This window comes from Phyllostomus hastatus, unplaced genomic scaffold, assembly GCF_019186645.2.
Source record: "Phyllostomus hastatus isolate PE091 unplaced genomic scaffold, TTU_PhHast_1.1 phas_contig_150, whole genome shotgun sequence".
NCBI lineage: Eukaryota > Metazoa > Chordata > Mammalia > Chiroptera > Phyllostomidae > Phyllostomus > Phyllostomus hastatus.
Window position 1 is genome coordinate 3,369,049 of NW_025333611.1, and position 16,644 is coordinate 3,385,692.

At 60.5% G+C, this 16,644-nt stretch overlaps 2 protein-coding genes across 2 annotated transcripts; one reads left to right on the plus strand and one right to left on the minus strand.

Moving 5' to 3' along the window:
• The first annotated feature begins 1,068 nt into the window (after positions 1-1,068).
• On the plus strand, positions 1,069-4,644 carry NOP16 (NOP16 nucleolar protein). The gene is made up of 5 exons (XM_045826317.1): positions 1,069-1,272; positions 1,357-1,465; positions 2,131-2,200; positions 3,588-3,694; positions 4,221-4,644. The coding sequence occupies exons 1-5, from the start codon at positions 1,166-1,168 to the stop codon at positions 4,362-4,364; spliced, it is 537 nt and encodes a 178-aa protein (XP_045682273.1). The 5' UTR covers positions 1,069-1,165; the 3' UTR covers positions 4,365-4,644.
• Positions 4,645-7,177: 2,533 nt separating this feature from the next.
• ARL10 (ADP ribosylation factor like GTPase 10) lies at positions 7,178-14,807 on the minus strand. Its single transcript, XM_045830188.1, has 4 exons — positions 14,527-14,807; positions 13,699-13,900; positions 10,553-10,728; positions 7,178-8,957 (listed from the first exon to the last, which is right to left on the minus strand). Exons 1-4 carry the CDS (start codon positions 14,707-14,709, stop codon positions 8,784-8,786), a joined length of 735 nt encoding a protein of 244 aa, XP_045686144.1. The 5' UTR covers positions 14,710-14,807; the 3' UTR covers positions 7,178-8,783.
• Between the last annotated feature and the right edge of the window lie 1,837 nt (positions 14,808-16,644).

Sequence of the window (16,644 nt, forward strand, 5' to 3'; positions counted from 1 at the left end):
AAGTCTTCGGAAGGTTTTATTTAGAAGGGAGGAGTGATCTAGTTTACCTGTGAGAATGACAGGGACCCGGTCCCCGACCTCTAGTTCAGGAGGTAGGCGATAAAACCGTTAAAGACGGTAACAGCATGATGGGGGGTGTTAGGGCCATGCGGAAGCAAAGGGATTTCCGCTGTGGTAGGTCTAGGCCTAACTGTGGAGGTCTTTATCCAAGGTAGGTAAGGTGCAGCTTATCAGAAGATTTGTCTACAGCTCCTCCCCCTTCTCCCCATTGATATTAAACGACTCAGCACACTGATTTCAGCCCTCAGATTTGTCAGCCTTCCCCGACTCCGGACCGCCTACTTCTGGGGTTTTGGTGGTGGAGGAGTGGAGAGGATTTTGTCTACAAGTGGGCCACTTCTTCCAGGGGGAAGGAAAGGGTGTTCCGACCCATTTTGTTTCTCCTGGGGAAGAAATGATTGGCACTAAATACATCCACTCACAACCCCAGCACTTCACTGGTGGAGACATGGAACGAGCGAGGAGCGTGTTTCCCGCCCAAGATACCTTTCCTCCAGGGTATCGGCTGGTGTTGCAAGTTCTACTTAATGCAAGATGTGAAATGTATCTGTCTGGGGAGGGAACACAGAGATTTGTGGGAGTTCGCGATGATGGGGAGTGGGGGCTCAGCACTGTCAGGAAGGGGCGGGGCATGGAGGCGGGTCCTGGAATTCGTAGAGGTCAGCATTTTCCAGCTCTGTGCAGCTAGCATGGTAACCGTGGGTTACACGAACAGCTCATTATTCAACTTCTCCCATAGATGGAGTCTTTAGGTAAGCCAATGACGGGAGTGGGAAGCTAGGGTGGTTCAAATGGTGCCTCTGGAGTCACCCCGCCAAGGGACGCCGTGTCTTAGGTAACAGCGGTAGGAGGAAAAAAGGCCGCTAAGCCCCTCCTTCTGATGAGGTCATGAAAGGGGCGGGGACTTTGCCGAGCGACGTAGCAGGCGCAAAGTTCTCATTGCATTCTGGGAGTTGTAGTCATTAGCCTGGTAGTGCTACCGGGAGGACTACATTTCCCAAGAAGCCTGCGAAGCCGTGCGTTCACACGCCGGAAGGAGTCCGCTCCACGAGGATTTAGGAGCGAGGGGCGCGGAGTCTGAGTTACCTGTGCAGTGGCCAGCGTGATGCCTAAGGCCAAGGGGAAAACGCGGAGGCAGAAGTTCGGTTACAACGTTAACCGGAAGCGCCTGAACCGGAATGCTCGACGGAAGGCAGCCCCGCGCATCGAGTGGTGAGGGTGCCGGGGTTCAGGAGGCTGCGGGCCTCGGCCGGGCCGGCCGGCGAGGTGACAGTTCCGCGCTCTCTCTGTCTTTAGCTCCCACATCCGACATGCCTGGGACCACGCCAAATCCGTGCGGCAGAACCTGGCCGAGATGGGGTTGGCTATGGACCCCAACAAGGCGGTGCCCCTCCGCAAGAGAAAGGTACTGACACGGCGGGCTCCCGGCCCTGGCCCCCGGCCCCCGCCGTCGTTAGCTGGGTGTGAGGACTGGGTCCTGCCCTTTGCCTCCCTCACGCCCGTCCTCGTTTGCGACCTCGCCACGGCGAACTCGGCCAGCGGCTGAGGGTCCCTCTACGACCTCCGCCCTACACCCCAGCACGCACTGGCCCTGGGTTGGAGCTTCTCCTTCACTCATTTTTTTTTCTCTGAAATTAACTTGCTTGCGTCCACTGGTATCTAAATGATATTTCCCAGGACTTACCTTTTTCTGTCCTTAACTTTCATCATAAGATGAAAGATCCCCAGGTTTTGGGATCTTTACTTACTGTTCGTTACCTCTCTCCCTAGTCATCCAGCCTCATTGGTCTGAGGCTTCTCTGGGGCCAGTGTCTCCCAAGGAAGGATTCTCTGGGCCACCCTTTTAAAAAATAGCGCCCTTTCACTATTCTTCCCTGCATTATTTTACCTTGCAGCACTTGTAAATACCCGGTGGTGTGTTACCCATTTGTTCATGTTTCCTGGCTGGGCCTCTTTTCCCCAACATAATCTCCTTGGGGCATTGGTGCTGGGATGGGCAGGAGCCTCTAGAAGTTTCCCTCATCCAGGGTCCACCTTTCATCTACAGCTCTCCCTGGCTCTTCTCTGCAGGTCAAGACCATGGAGGTGGATGTGGAGGAGAGGCCTCAGGAGCTGGTGCGGAAGCCCTATGTGCTGAATGGTGGGTTGGGGCCGCATTCCCCTGGGTCGCCATCCAGCGTGGTCAGGTCTGGAAAAGGGCAGGTGGAGGGACTGGGGGTCAGGGGGAAGACCTGAACTGGTCCCGGGCCCACGGGGTCAGGGCTGTGTCCCTGGTGGGAACGTTTACAGTCTGCTCACCAGACTCAAGTGCATGAAGTGCGGTCAGAGGTGTTCAGGGAGGGTGGAACCCGCTGCCTGGGAGGCTAGAAGGGAGACCATCAAGTCTCAGGCGCACATTTCAGCTTCTCCGGAATTTCAGGATGAACGGATTTTTTTAGAGATTTGACCGTCTCATTTCATTTTCCCAATGACCAATCTGTTCCATGTTCATTAAGGCGGCAGAAACTGAATATTAAAACAGAAGAGTACAATCCGCGGGGAGGACGGATAGTCTGGGATCCTCCACGCATCCTTCCTGTTACCTGAGATTTTTAAGTTCCGAATGTAAAAGGGTTTGAGTGGCCAGATGTTTGGCACAGAGTTCCTTGAGGCCCCGTCTGTAGCGGTGACTCTCATGAGAAGCACGTTGCTAGCTTGCACATATAAAATCAAGTACTTACTGTAGTTGAAGCTAACTTCAAGTTTTTTTACTATAAGCACGTTTAGCACTTAATTCCAGATAAGATTTGACCACCTTGTCTCCGCAAGCTCTGTCTCTGCCTTCGTAGATGAGAAATGAGAAACGTCTACCTCGCTGTTTCAGGAGTGAAAAGCCAGGCTCCCCAGCTCCCCAGCCTGGCTTTTTCCCTCCCGTGGAACAGGGAAGAGCCGGGGTCCCGCCTGAGGCCCTGTTTCCCATTTGCGCAGATCTTTCCGTTTCGTGCATCAGTGTCACACTTCAAGAAAGAGGTCAGCCCTGGCTGGTGTGGCTCAGCGCATTGAGTGCTGCTGGCCTGCGAACCAAAGGGTCGCCGGTTCGGTTCCCAGTCAGGGCACATGCCTGGGTTACAGATTAGGTCCCCAGTACAGGGAGCATGCGAGAGGCAACCACACATTGATTTTTCTCTCCCTTACCCACTCTAAAAATAAATATTTTTTTAAAAAGAAAGGTTCTTTGTTTTAGAGCTGGAAGGGGGGTCCTGTCCCTTGATCTCTGCCCTCAGGACCTGGCACTAAGGAGAGATCAGTTTCCCCCCTTCCTCTTACCCATCTGAGACCCAAAGACATGACTGCATCGCAGGCAGAGCCTGGGACCCGAGGGGCTGCAGAGGGAGGTTTTGGCACTGAATGTGGGATGGAGAGGCAGAGCCCATCAGATGGCTGGTGTAGCAACTTTGTGGCTTAGGACCGCGTGAAGGGGTGACCGGGCAGCTCAGGTCGCGCAGAAAGCAACGCCTCATCCCGTCTCCCGGCTTCTCTCGCCCCAGACCTGGAGACAGAAGCCAGCCTCCCAGAAAAGAAGGGAAACACACTGTCTCGGGACCTCATAGACTACGTGCGCTACATGGTGGAGAACCACGGGGAGGACTACAAGGTGAGCGACTCGGGCTGGCGGAAGGAACCTCGTGGGCCTGTTGGGAAGGCGCCCTGGGCCGGTGATGACCCGATCTGCTTGCCTTGTGCCCATTTCCTGTGCGGGAACAAAGGGAGGACTCCGGGGGATGGGTCCCGCTGACGACAGTGCTCGTGGCTGAGACAGACTGAGTGGCGGTCCCATGGGGGTGGTTTTGCTTGCATGGTCCTTCCAAAGAACTTGAACTACTTACCTTTGTAGTTACGGGAGGGCTCAAATCGAAGTCCCTATTTTTTTGGCTTCTGTTAAAAATGGAGAGGTCTAGCTACATGGGACCCCCGAGTCCAGGGGGACTGGTTGGCTGTGGGTGCAGCATGAGCTGCTCAGCCGGCCTCTGCGGTGTCTGCACCCACGTCCCCCCATCACTGCGGCTTTCGTGGTGAGGAGTCTGAACCTCCAAAACAGGAAGTGGCTTGCCCACCTTCAGCGGACCAAGGATTTGAACCTTTGCCTGTCAAGCCCTCCAGTGGCCCTTCTCTCTCCTTAGGCTATGGCCCGGGATGAGAAGAATTACTACCAAGACACCCCGAAACAGATCCGGAGTAAGATCAACGTCTACAAGCGTTTCTACCCAGCGGAGTGGCAGGCCTTCACCGACTCTCTGCAGAAGAGCAAGATGGAGGTGGAGTGACCGGTTCACGCCTGCCCCAGGCCGCAGCCTCTCCTGGACCCGAGGAGCTGGAGCCGGGTTAAGGCAAGGACAGGTGTGTGGCCGCAGGTGAGGCCGGCCCAACCCCATGCTCCGGGCCAGGCCTGCCTGGTCTGGGGGACACGAGGAAGTGACCCTCCGCAGCAGGATCACGGGCAGGGTGTGGCATGGGCACTGGGCCCTTTCTTAGCCTGGAATACTTTATCCTCAACTGTCAATACAGAAGTCCCCTGCTCCTAAGGTTGCTCCTGCAAGCACCTAATGTGTCTCTTCTCACTGTTCTTGAGGAGGGCCTCGAGTTTTCACACGGTCCGTTTCACATAAAAAACCCTGGAAGGGAACTGAGGCTCGAGAGGCACTGAGGGTTGGGGGACTGAAGTCCTCTCTCCACGACTAAGTCTAGGCTTTCACACGCTGCCCTCCACCCTGGCCCCCCGGACGCTGCGCACCCAGCCCACTGTCGGGGCAGGCTGGGCGGTCCCGGCCCGACTGGCCGCAAGGCATGGCCAGCCCAGCCTCCAGTCTGCAGCGGAGCTACACGGTCTTCGGTGTTTGGCCTTGTGACTTTGCCCTTCACAGCATCCCAGGTTCAGGCCTCTGCCTAGGCTGGCCCTGACCTTGTTTCTCTGGCCAGTTCGGGCACGTTTTGGGACGCCTTCCCTACCTGCCACCATCCCCTGCCCCCAGGCCGTGGAAGGGGCCTCTAGTCCCCACGTCCAGTCTTCCCGTTAGCAAGGCCCGTCGGTCGGGTCTGCCTTTCCCTCTGCTCCACGTCTCCCACCAGGAGGGGCGAGGGCAGGGACCTTGCCCGGAAATGCTCGGGGAGTGGCCTTCGTTCTGACCTCGGGCGTGGGGGCCGCCGGGTGACATCCTTGCTCCCGTCTCCATACCTGGCTGACGGGGCCAGGGCCAGGAAGTGGGAGGAGGGTTTGGACACGCCCAGAAGGTGCTGAGGCCAAAGCTGATGCTCCCTAGCACCCCACACCCGAGTGGGGCCCGGGGCCCGGGGCCCAGGCCTTGCTGTTGACAAGCCAGATCACGGGAGGTGTTCTAGGGCCACCGCTGTGGCTTTCCCTCACGGGGACTGGGAGAGCCCGGCACCCGTTCCTCAAAGTCAGAATTCGAGTGCAGCCACGCACGGGTTTTTGGCATTTACTGTGCAGCCCCTGCGGCTCCGCCAGCCCTCCACCCCACGCCCCGTGGGTCTGGGGCGCCGGGCAGGGGTGGGCGGCGAGGCCCCTTCACCTCCAGCGCTTCCATGGGAGCCTCCCCCTTGCCCCTTAACGGCCCGTCTCCTCCCGGAGGCGGCAGACGGGGAGAGGCCGTCCAGAGCGGCTGGGAAGGACTCGGGGACACGTGAGCAGGCGGCCGGCAGGAGGGAGAGCCGGCAGGAGGGAGAGGGTGCTGCTCAGCCTGCCCCGGCTCCGAGGTCGGGGCAGCGGCGAGAGGGTGGCGCCGTGGGCGGGTACCAGCGGCTGCTGGGAGGTGCTGGCAGGTGCCACCAGACTGGCCCACAGGCAGAGGGGTTTTCAAAGGCGAGTGGAAACGTGTCGTGGGGGCCCAGCGCCCCCTTCAGGCAGATGGGCCCACGCTGGGAGGTTTCCGTCGGCACCTCTGCAGGGACCCGAGAAGGACTGGCCCCACCCCTCCCCGGTCTCAGGGGGGTTCCTCTGCGCCAGCAGTGCTGGTGGCATGACACGCCAGAGGCTCTTGGGATGGGCAGTCGGTCCAGGGTGGTGGTGCCAGCAGCCTCAAGAGCCCCTCGCCCCGACCGTCCACGTGCCCCAGCTCTGGGCTGGCTGGCCTCTCCCCAAAGGGACGGAGGCAGGTCAGAGAACGTAGTATCAGAGGCCTTGACTTCATTTAAATCACTTAAGAACAGGTGCCTTGGGCCAGGGGAAGTGACCCAGACACAAGTTCGCAGGCAGGGGCCTCCCTCCCTCTTGAAGAGTGGGTACTGCCTTCCTCCGCCGCCTTGTTAGGAGAGCCGCCAGACCCTCCGTCCCTATCCCCACGCTGAGGCAGGCCGGGGGCTGCAGAGTCGGGGCAGTGGTGGGGCCGCAGGGGGACCCACGGCAGCCCGGGAACCTCGCTCGGGGTGAGATGAACAGCTCCACGTAATGCCTGGTTCCTCAGAGCCGTTACCTGGCCCCCCTGAAACAAAGTCACGTTCGGGAGCAACTGGTCCGAGCGCCCCAAGGCCAGGCAGCTAGCTGTTCCTAAGGCCACTGTCCTTCGCCCAGCCTGGTCCCGGAAACCGGAGCAGGGGGCTCCGTGGCACTCTGCTGGGAGCACAGGCCAGCGTCCCCACTGGGAGCACAGCTGCCAGCCGCGGGCGTGCGGAGGCACACCCACAGGCCAGGAGGACAGCTGTGTCCCATGCAGGCACCAGGGAGGGGGCGCAGCGTGGCCCTGCAGTGCCCCTCATCCACATGCGTCTTCTGGTGCCGCTGGGCCCCATCAGTTCTGGGTGCTCTGTGAAAGGAGGTCAGCGACAAGTAGATGAACTCTATTCAAGTTCACCTCCCCCACTGGGGACTTGAAACATTGTAGCACACAGTGATAATGGACCACAGGCAGGTGTGAACGAGGAGAGGAGGGTCCCCTCACCAACGCAGGTCCCAAAGGTGACTGTCAAGCACTGGAAACCAGGTGGGGGGCGGGGCTCCTGGGACACAGAAGTGAGGGTTCTCTGCCTTCCCATGGCAAAGAGAAAATTTGCCAGAAGAGTTTCAAAGGCTCCTCTAAACCCCAAGTCATTCATTAATTATTTAAAGTAAAAGCAGACAACTCAGTTAATGCACGAAGTTAACCAGAGTTTAAAAGGCAGGGATGTTGGCCACCCGCAGCCCAGAGCAGAGCGGTTCAGTCCTGCCATACGGGCACAGACCCGGAGCACGGAGTAACCGTCACATGACACAAAGGCACGTCACCTGTTCTCCACGAGAAGGCAAACTGAGTTGGATAGCTGCTCAAAAAAACCCCCACAAAAGTCCACCTGTGACTGTTGGTCATTCCATGGTGCCGACAGACAAATGCCCGTCCTCTGCCAGCACCGATGAGAGGTGCCCGATGCGCAGACAAGGTGGCCCTCGCCCCGGCTGGCTGGTCCCGGGGAGGAGGGGCGTGGATGCGCACTGGAGGGGACACCCGGGACTCCGTCCCGCTGGGCTGGGGCCGGGGCACCCTCGGCCCAGAAACGCCGAGCGACGGGCCCCAGGCTGCCCTCTGGGCCGGTCGGCTGAGCCCCACTCCTGTTTGCCTGGATTCCCACGACTGCAGTCGCCTGTCCCGGAGTCTGCTACCCACTCAGGATCGGTCCGACCCGCTGACAGAGCTGCGGTTCCCGCGCAGCCGAGTGTGCGAAGGCGGGGGAGCCACAGCTTCACAGACTTCCGACACAGGTGGCTTCCCACCGTGTCACTCGCGACTCCCGCCGTCCTCCTCGAAGGTCCGAGTTTCCCCTGGCAGTCGCCTGGAGCTTTGGTAGCAGCACCCAGAAACAGGCTGAACCTTTGGCCTGTTCCTTTATAAATAAATAAATAATCACAGCGCAGGTCTGGGTGGCCGTCCAGCGCCCAGCTCTGGTGGACGGTCTCCGGTCCTCCAATCCGGGAACGGGACGCCTGTCCCCTACCTGTGTACACACGGGCTGCGGCACAGTCTGTGTGGGAGCAGCAGCTTCAGTCTCCAGAGTTGGGGGGGTGGGGGCACCACTCACTCTGGTCACGAGGGGCTGGCGGGCCAGGCCTTGGCTTGGGGAAGCAGGGAAGTTTGGGATCCCCGCTAGGATCTCCGGGCCAGTCCTCACGCTTCTTACCTCTGTAAGCAGGTAATGCATCTTCCGGTCTCGTTTGAAAAGTCCACAGAAGTCAATCACCTTGCAAATGAAGGCCCCAGGGCCAGAGAGGAAGAGACCCGTCAAGACTGTGAGGCAGATGGGCAGCGCTGGGCTGGAGGCAACGTGGACCCGAGAGCCAGGGCCCCGCAGCCGCCCGGAACCGCCCGCGGGAGAGTGGCATGGAGTTGCCGGGAGCCACAGTCCAGACCGGGAGCGCTCTGGCACCCGTCACGGTCCTCAGCCACTCCGACCTGCAGGGAGGGGGCACTGAGCCCACGGAGCAGCTGACCGCACAGGCCAGGAGCAGAGGCCTTCTCTGGTGAGAGCTGGGCCCACTCCCAGCCCAGAAACGGCCACTCCGGGCCGCCCTGTGCCCCGTCCACCTCCCCACTGCGGCCCCACGGACACCTCACCAGGAAGGCGTCCGCACGGTGGTCCTCAGCCTTGCCCAGGCCCTGCTCGTGGGGACGAGCTGCCGCATGGCTCCTGCCTCGGGCCACTGCCGGAGATGGAGCAGCAGCCCTGGGCTCCAGGGCCGGTCGGTGAGCGGGAGGGGCAGCCTAGGAGAGGAGCTCCAAGAGCAGTTTCCAGACGTGCACGGTGCCGGGGTCTTCAAAGCCGGGCCCCTCGGGGGCGATGCTGGCCCCCAGGAGGAAGAGCTCCCGCTGGCTGTCCACGGCGTGCAGGCCCAGCTCCTGCTGCAGCTGCACCACGCTCAGGGCCTCGCTCAGGTCCTGTGGAACAGCCGACAGTGTTCCCCACGCCCAGGAAACAAACCCTGGTCTCCACCCTCCCTCGTCTCTGTCTGCCCTCTGTGCGCGTCCCCCTCCTTCCCATCGCCAGCCCTGTGGTCGGAAGCAGCACTTCCTACGCGCTTGCTGCGCAGTGACGGTGACGGGCACTGAGTCTTAATTCACAGTCCACACTCACCTGACGAGGAGACCGGCTGGGCGGGGGGGGGAGTCATTTAGCCAGGCCTCACACTCGGGCTGGTGTCGTGCCCACGCTTAGGACCCACACGGGAGCCCTGGCTCAGCCTCCTGAACTCAGAGTGCACCGATCTTACAGCGAGGCCACCTCCAGGCGAGGGCCGCACCTCCCCCACCCCCAGGCCCTGGCTGAGGAAGGAAGAGGCCACTGCAGCACACGGCTGGGGAGGGCGCAGTTTAGTTTCGGCCCTGGTCTGAGATTAAAAGGATTCTTCCTGGAGCAAGAAGGTCCCTCATAGAATGCTGGGACCTTCCATATTGTCTCCTGTGGGTTCAAAGTTGCTACAAACGATAGTTTATATGTAAGAGGATGATGTAATTCACTGTCCAAACTGGGCTGCTTCTGAGACTCAAAGTGTGCACTGTTAGCAATTACACTACAATAACGAGTATGAAAGGGGACTGTCCCGGGCAGACCGACACTTACAGTCCCCTATTTATAAGTGTCAAGTCCCAGCGGGCAGGGGGAACCTGAGGTCAAAGACATAAGCCTCTCCCCACCCAGGCTGGAAACACAGCCCGGGACTCTCGGGGCCGTGGGGACAGACCACAGGGAATAGCTCCAGGACTCCGTACTGTGGCCGTGTCACTGGTACCGAGAACGGGACTTGTGGTCTGTGATGCCAAAAGGCCCAAAGCCCCTCGCTGGCACCCAGGAGAGGTGTGGTGTAGGGGTTAACAGCAGAAACTGGGGACAGTCGGAGTTCAAGTCCTGCCTCTGCCACACACCGACTGTAACTGGGCACTCAGGGCCAACGGCGAGGCCTGTCGTGGGGTCTGTAGGTCATGTCGTCAGGGCCAGCACTGTGCCTGGCGCACAGCGAGCGGCACACAGTAAAATCTGGGTACTATTCTATTGTACTCCGTCAACTTCTCGTCACTTCCCAGCTCCAGTTCTTGGATCTAGAGCCCCAAGTCCAAGGACACGGCAGAGCACAAAAGGCGTAGGTGCGGGGTAAGACATCCCGGTTCCACTGTTTTCCAGGCGTGCAGCCCTGGGGGGATCACAGCCCCCCGAGCTTCAGGCTCCCCGTGTGTGGCGCGGGACTAGCGCTCCACGCCTCGGAGGGCCAGCGGAAGTGTGATGGGAAAGGTCACTCAAAACCACACCTGGCATCCAGCGGATACTGAATAATTCCGTTCTCATTTCTCCAGGGTGACGGGGGACAGGGAGGCACCAGGGAAGGCAGACGGGATGGGGACGTGGGATGGGGGCGGAGCACAGGCAGAAGGGGGCGGGGTCTCCACCGAGTGCCCCAGGCTGTGCCCCGCCCCCCGTCCCTCCGCAGGGTGCCTGGCCCCGCCCCCGCCCAGGTGCCTGCGATCAGCCTGGCCCTCACCTGCTTGTTGGCCACCACGACGACAGGCAGGTCGGGGTCCTTGTCCAGCAGCTTGTGCAGCTCCTGCCGCGCCCAGGGCAAGCGCAGCCGGTCGGCCGAATCCACCATGAACACCAGCACGTCCACCTCATTCACAAACTCCTTCCAGTAGAAGCGCAGGTTCTGGCTGCCGCCGACTGAGGAGGGGAGGCCGGGGGCCAGTTCAGCGCGGTCCTGGGCCCCGAGCCGCTCCACCAGCCCCGCCCCACAGAGCCGACCGGATGTGGGGTTCGTGTCGGCTGACAGGGGGGCATCCCCAGCAAGCTGCTACCTCCAGACATCAGTCTCCTCTCACTGAACTCACCCACCAGCAAAGCCCCAAGGTGCAAACACGCTGCTCTTTTCTGAACGCCGGTGTGTAGTAGGCGCCTCCCGCCAGCCCTAGCCTCCTCGTGGGTCTCTGGCAGCTGCGGCCAGAAGCTGGGGCTCCTCGCCCCGCCTGTGCACAACCACCCTCCATCCAGCTTCTCCCGTCCAGTCCGGGCACCCCGTTTTCTCCCCTAGAAACGCCAAACTCCATCCTGCCACACGGCCGCCCGCGCACACCCCCGCCACGGGTGGCCTTCCTCTTCCTCTCTGTTCTGTCCCTCTGCGCAGGCCCCATCGGTCACCCCGCATCCCAGTGTTTTTTTTCTGGTCCCATGTCTGACCCTTGTGCACTCGGAGCTCTTGGAAAGTAAGAGCCGTTTATCTCTGGATCCCCCCAAGGCCCTCAGCACAGTGCCTGGCACACAGCAGGCACTCAACAAGTGTGGACTGAGTGCTTGCTAGGTGCCAAGCGCTGATCTGGGTGCTGGAGATGCAGAGGTGAGCACGGCAGGCAGGGGCCCTGCTCTCAGGGAGCTCCCTCCGCAGCCAGGGTGGACACGGCAATGACACACAGACACGCATGTCCAGAAAGGAAGGACATGAGACAAGCAGTGAACGTGACCAGGGGCATGGACTTGGATTGGGTGGTCTAGGAAGGTCTCCCCAAGGAGGCAGCGTGCGAGCCAAGTCTGGGGTGATGGAAAGGAGCCAGCCACGGAAGAGGCAGGGAAAGCACTCGAGGCAGAGAGAAGAGCAAGCTGGACAGAAGGTGGCCAGGGTGGCTGAGGTCCTGCCAGAGGGAGGGAGGAGGGAGCCATCCCAGCAAGGCTGGCCCGGGGACAAACCACACAGGGCCTGTGAAGTCACAGTGAGGCTTCGGGAGCCCCTTACTAAGAGCGACACGATCTGAGAGAGACCACTGGCTCACTCTGCGGACAGGAGCGGAAGCGGGAAGGCCAGCAAGGAGGCGGTCACGGCACCGAGAGAGGACAGTGGCTCGGACCCAGCAGGCAGTGGCGCAGGTGGGGAGCAGCAGACAGACCAGCATCCAGAGAGACAAGGGCACAGCTGGCAAATGGGGACTGGACGTGGGGGAAGGGAAGGGCCACGGAAGACCCACGGCCCACACTCAGCCGGTGCCGGGCCTGACGGGGTGGGAGGCCGCAGCACAGTGAGCTGTGCGAGGGGACAGCCCCTGACTTGGACGGCGGGTCTGTGGTGGAATCCAGGCCGAGGGACCCTTTGGAGACTGGGTGTTGTTACTGGTCAGACCCTTGGGTACCATGAAAACACCAAACCTCTCCCCCAGGGCTGGAGGGAGGGGCACTCCCGCCCCCAGGCAGAGTGGGTCTCAAGTGCAGAACCCCCACTTGACCTTTCTGTGTCCCTGGCACAAAAGAGGGAGATGGGGAAAGCTTGCTGCGGAGCCCGAATCCCAGGCGAGTGCCAACGTTTGCTATATTCAGGGAGGAAAGACGCAGCCACATCAGACCCACAGGCCAGTGCCTGAGATCGGAGGACCTGGGCCCCGTCAGGCCAACAGCCGGGCCCTGAGTCCGAGGCCCTGCCTAGCACTTAACCACACCCACCCAGTCTTCCCGGTCTGAACTTTGCTGGGCAGGAAGTCTACCTGTCCCACTGGACACAGGTGGCCAATACTGCTGCCCTCTCAATCCCCTCTCTGCCATCCTTTCCCAAGGGCCCAGGCAGCTTGGCGCCGAGGGCAGGGCGCTGCTCAGGCCCTCTCCGATCACTCACTCAGCCAGCTCTCCCAGGCACCTGCTCGGGGATGGGCCCTAGGGGCCGGGGCCAGGGCTGGATCAGACCCCTGTGTCCCAGAGGCCTCAGCAGGGGCACGGGCTGGGGTGTGGCCAGTACTGCAGTGGAGGGGGAGCCCAGAGGGGCAGCCCTACACCTGGCCTGGGGGGCAGAGGAGGCTCCACAAGGACATCACGTTTGATGTGACTCTTGAAGGATGCGTTTATCAAGGGGAGATGGGCTTTCCCGACGGAGGGGACAGCGCTCGCAGAGCGCACGAGACAACAAAGAAAACAGCAAGCAGCCTTCAGGAACAAGCAACGTAGTACGGCGCTCAGCGTCGGGAGTCGGGCAGCTGCTGGCCCGACTTCAAGTTTCCCCATGTATCAATGCGGGGAATCACTGTTTCCGGTTGCATGGAGTTGTCGGATTTCACTAAGTACAGTCACGCGCCACATTAGTGACATTTCAGTCAACATCAAGCCGCATGTACGGCAGTGGCCCCGTAAGATTATAATGGAGCTGGAAGACTCCCATCACCCAGCGGCATCCTGGTGCAACGCATCACAACTGTCTGCAGTGTGCAGGACAGCAGCAGGCTGCAGAGGCTCGCAGCCCAGCTGTGCACCACCTAGGTGTGTGTAAGTGCAGGCTGTGATGGTCGCACCAGGATAATAAGGTCACCTAATGACGCACTGGCGCTTGACTGTAACACCTGTCACGTGAATGGCACACGGACAACTAGCGGGGGGTGTCTGTGTTGGCCAGGTGGGCTTCCGCTGGAGCGAGGGTCAGGGCAGAGGGGCCCGCTGGTGCCTGCTGTTCATGAAGGGAGCCCACGCCGGAATACGGAGTTTGTTTTGTATCCTGTGTCCCCAGAAGCTCGGGAAGGAATTTATACAGGGGCGAGCTCTGCTTAGATGTGCATTTTGGAGCCACCCCCAGGCAAAGAGCCCAAGCGTGGATCCAACTGAGGTGATGGGGAGACGGTTACACGGGCAGGGTTGTGGGGGTGGGGGTGGGGGTGGGGTTCTGCTCACTCTCTAGCAGGTCCACCTCGAAGTCCCTGGTGGGCAGCCGCACAGAGTTGAAGCCCCAGGTGGGGACATGGCCTTCCAGCGGCGGCTTCCCGGACAGCACACGCAGGAACGTGCTCTTCCCGGAGCCATCCAGGCCCAGCACCAGCACCTCGCGCTGCTCCAACTCCTCCAGCACCGGCTCTTCGTCCTCCTCGTCCTCGGGCTGCGGGGCACAGGTCGGGCTGCGGCTTCACCCTCCTGCCTCGTTCTTCCCGAGGGGAGGCCGCAGGCACCAAACCGCCCATCCCCGCCCTCCACCTGTTCAGGGCAGGCAGCGCAGCCAGAGGCAACGGGAAGAGCGCGGCCTCGCAGTCCCGAGTCCCCAACCTCATTCTGCAGGTTCTCCCTGCGTGACCTCGTGCGAAGGGCGAGCCCACCCCCACCCCCACCCCCCTGACCTCTAGCACGTGGGCAAAGGGCGAACTCCCTTTGCCCACGTGCTAGGGCCGCTACGACGACGGAGTGGGGAGGGTGACGCCGCGCAGCCACGAGCTCCCGGAGGGAACCCTAGGACCTCTCGCGACATCCCGAGCCGCACACCGCGCGCACTGCGCAGGCGCTGGGCGGGCGCCGGCTGCACCAGGTGCGGCCCTGATACAGCTCGGGAGGTAGCTGGCGTCCAGCGGCGGCAGTACCCCCAGCCCCCACCCCAAACCTCCACCCGTCCCTCGGTTCCGCGGCTCACGACGGCCCGGCTGCCCACGCGGGGCCTGCGGGCGGCAGCTCCAACCCTGGAACCAGGCCCTGCCGTGGCTCGCGGGGAGGCGCCGATCCCAGCCCGACACTCACGTCCCACTCGTCCCACTCGGGGAGGCGGACGGGCTCCACGCCCCACCAGCCTTCGCCGCGGTCCCAGCGCCGTTCCTGTCCGCGGCCGAAGTAGGCCTTCCAGAGGATGAAGAGCACCGAGCCGAGCACGGCCGCGGCGCCGCCTAGCGCCACTACCAGAGAGCTCAGCGGCCGCGGCGCCATCGGGCCGGGCGCGGGTGCTCTGGCCGAACCAGCCTGCGGGCCGAAGATGGCCCCACTGCGACTGCTGCAGCCGCGCCCACCCACCCAGCCCAGCCCCGCACTACAAGCCCCACAATGCACCACCGCCGTCGCGACTGGCTGCCCGCGCCCCGGCGGCGGGATTGGGGGCGCGGGCCGAGGTATAGGGACCTCCGGCCCCCGGTGCTAGGTGCGGGATGGAGCGAGAAGCTGTGCCAGAGCAGGGCCGGAGGCGGTGATATCGGCATCTACCGAGTTCTTGCTGCGTGCCAGGGAGTTAGCTCGCGGATGCTCTCGGTTGCTCCCGAAAACAGTGCCTCGTGGGAGGGAACACCGCCGTTCCGGTCGCACCGTAGTGCATTGTCAGAGCTTGCATGAAAACCCAGGCCACCTGTGTGCTGAGCATCCCTCAAGACCTCAAGGAGGAAAAGGCTGCAGTAACCTGTCAAATTTGTGGCTAAGGACTTTTTTTAAGGTGCCCTAAGATGCTCACTAGGGATTTATTTCAAAGCGAGAAAAATACCTCCAAAATTGCTTTCAAACGCCACCTTTATGAAAAGTATATATTGTCATAAGCGAAGTTGACATCATAATCTGCGGATAATGAAACATAACTGCATTTGATAATGCAGGCTTTTAACAACATTGGACCAATTATTTTACTTTTAGGTACTCAGAGACTTTTTTTGTGGGTCCCTGAAAAGCCGGTAGACAGTAACATTCGGAGGTACTGGGGGCTGGGACTTCATATGAATTTTGGTAGCACTCAACTCGGCCCAACACAGCCAGAGACTGCTCCTGTGTGTCCCGAGCACCCAGCACAGTGCCTGGCGAAAGGGAAGACACAAGAACACGTTTTCTGGCTAACCAACTGCTCCACACTGGCTGCGTGACGTAGGCCTGGTTCCTTCCGCACCTTAGTTGCACCGCCTGTAATACCAGGTTGGATAAACTGGTTTCTAAGGACAGTCACAGTCTGACTGTTGACTCAGCCAGGCCAGCATCCTTAATCTCTTCAGTGAAATATTTTCTCCCCCTCACCACTAGAGGGAGATGTTGCTTCCCATTATTTCTTCTTCCGGAATGTGCTTTCAACCTGTTGCCCGCCCCCGGCCCCCCCCCCCCCGCACCCGCCCCGGGGATGTAACGAGTGGAGGAGCTGAGACCAAGGGCAGCCAATAACTAAATTATCCGGTAGATGCTCAGCCCTGGGCTCTGTTACTCCCTGGCTGAGGTACCTTTGCCGAGGGCCCCTTGAGCGTGTTAGTTTCCTCTGCGGCCAATTGGGCAATGGAAATGGACATTTCTGAGCCCTGCCAGGTGGAAAGCCTCATCTAGGATAACCAAAAAGGGGGCAGGCTTCCAGCTAAAGCTCTCAGTCTAGAGACCCCAGAAGTGCAAATGCCCCTCTTACTGCCTTCCCATGACCAAGCTCCTGTTTGCTGATGGGTCGTGCCAACCAACACTGGCAGCTCTGTCTGGGGAATGGGCCTTTCTGAGGGCTTGGCCTGGCCAGAGAGGGCAGACGTGCACAGGAAAGCAGGTGCCCCCTCCCCTGTGAAGTAGAATGCAAGATATGGGGCGTCCAGGGAGGATGCAAGAGAGATCCTGGTCAATTCTAATTTCTGAGGTTCCAAGTTTATGAAAGCATGCCCAAGTTTATGCCCAAGGAACTGCAAAAAGACAATTCAGGGGCAAAAGCATTTAGAAAATTAGTGTCCTGGTAAGTGTATGTTGTAAGCCTACATCAAAAGGCAACCAGATCCCTTGGTCAGCCACACACAGGGTCCCTTGGCTGGAGTTTGCCCCAGAAAAGAACCATACAGCCAGATCTCAAAGAAGAACTTCCCCCAAGATGCTGCTGCCTGTGGGGAAGTAAGGTAGCTGTGCAGAGAACTGGAACCAGGCTTGGCTAAG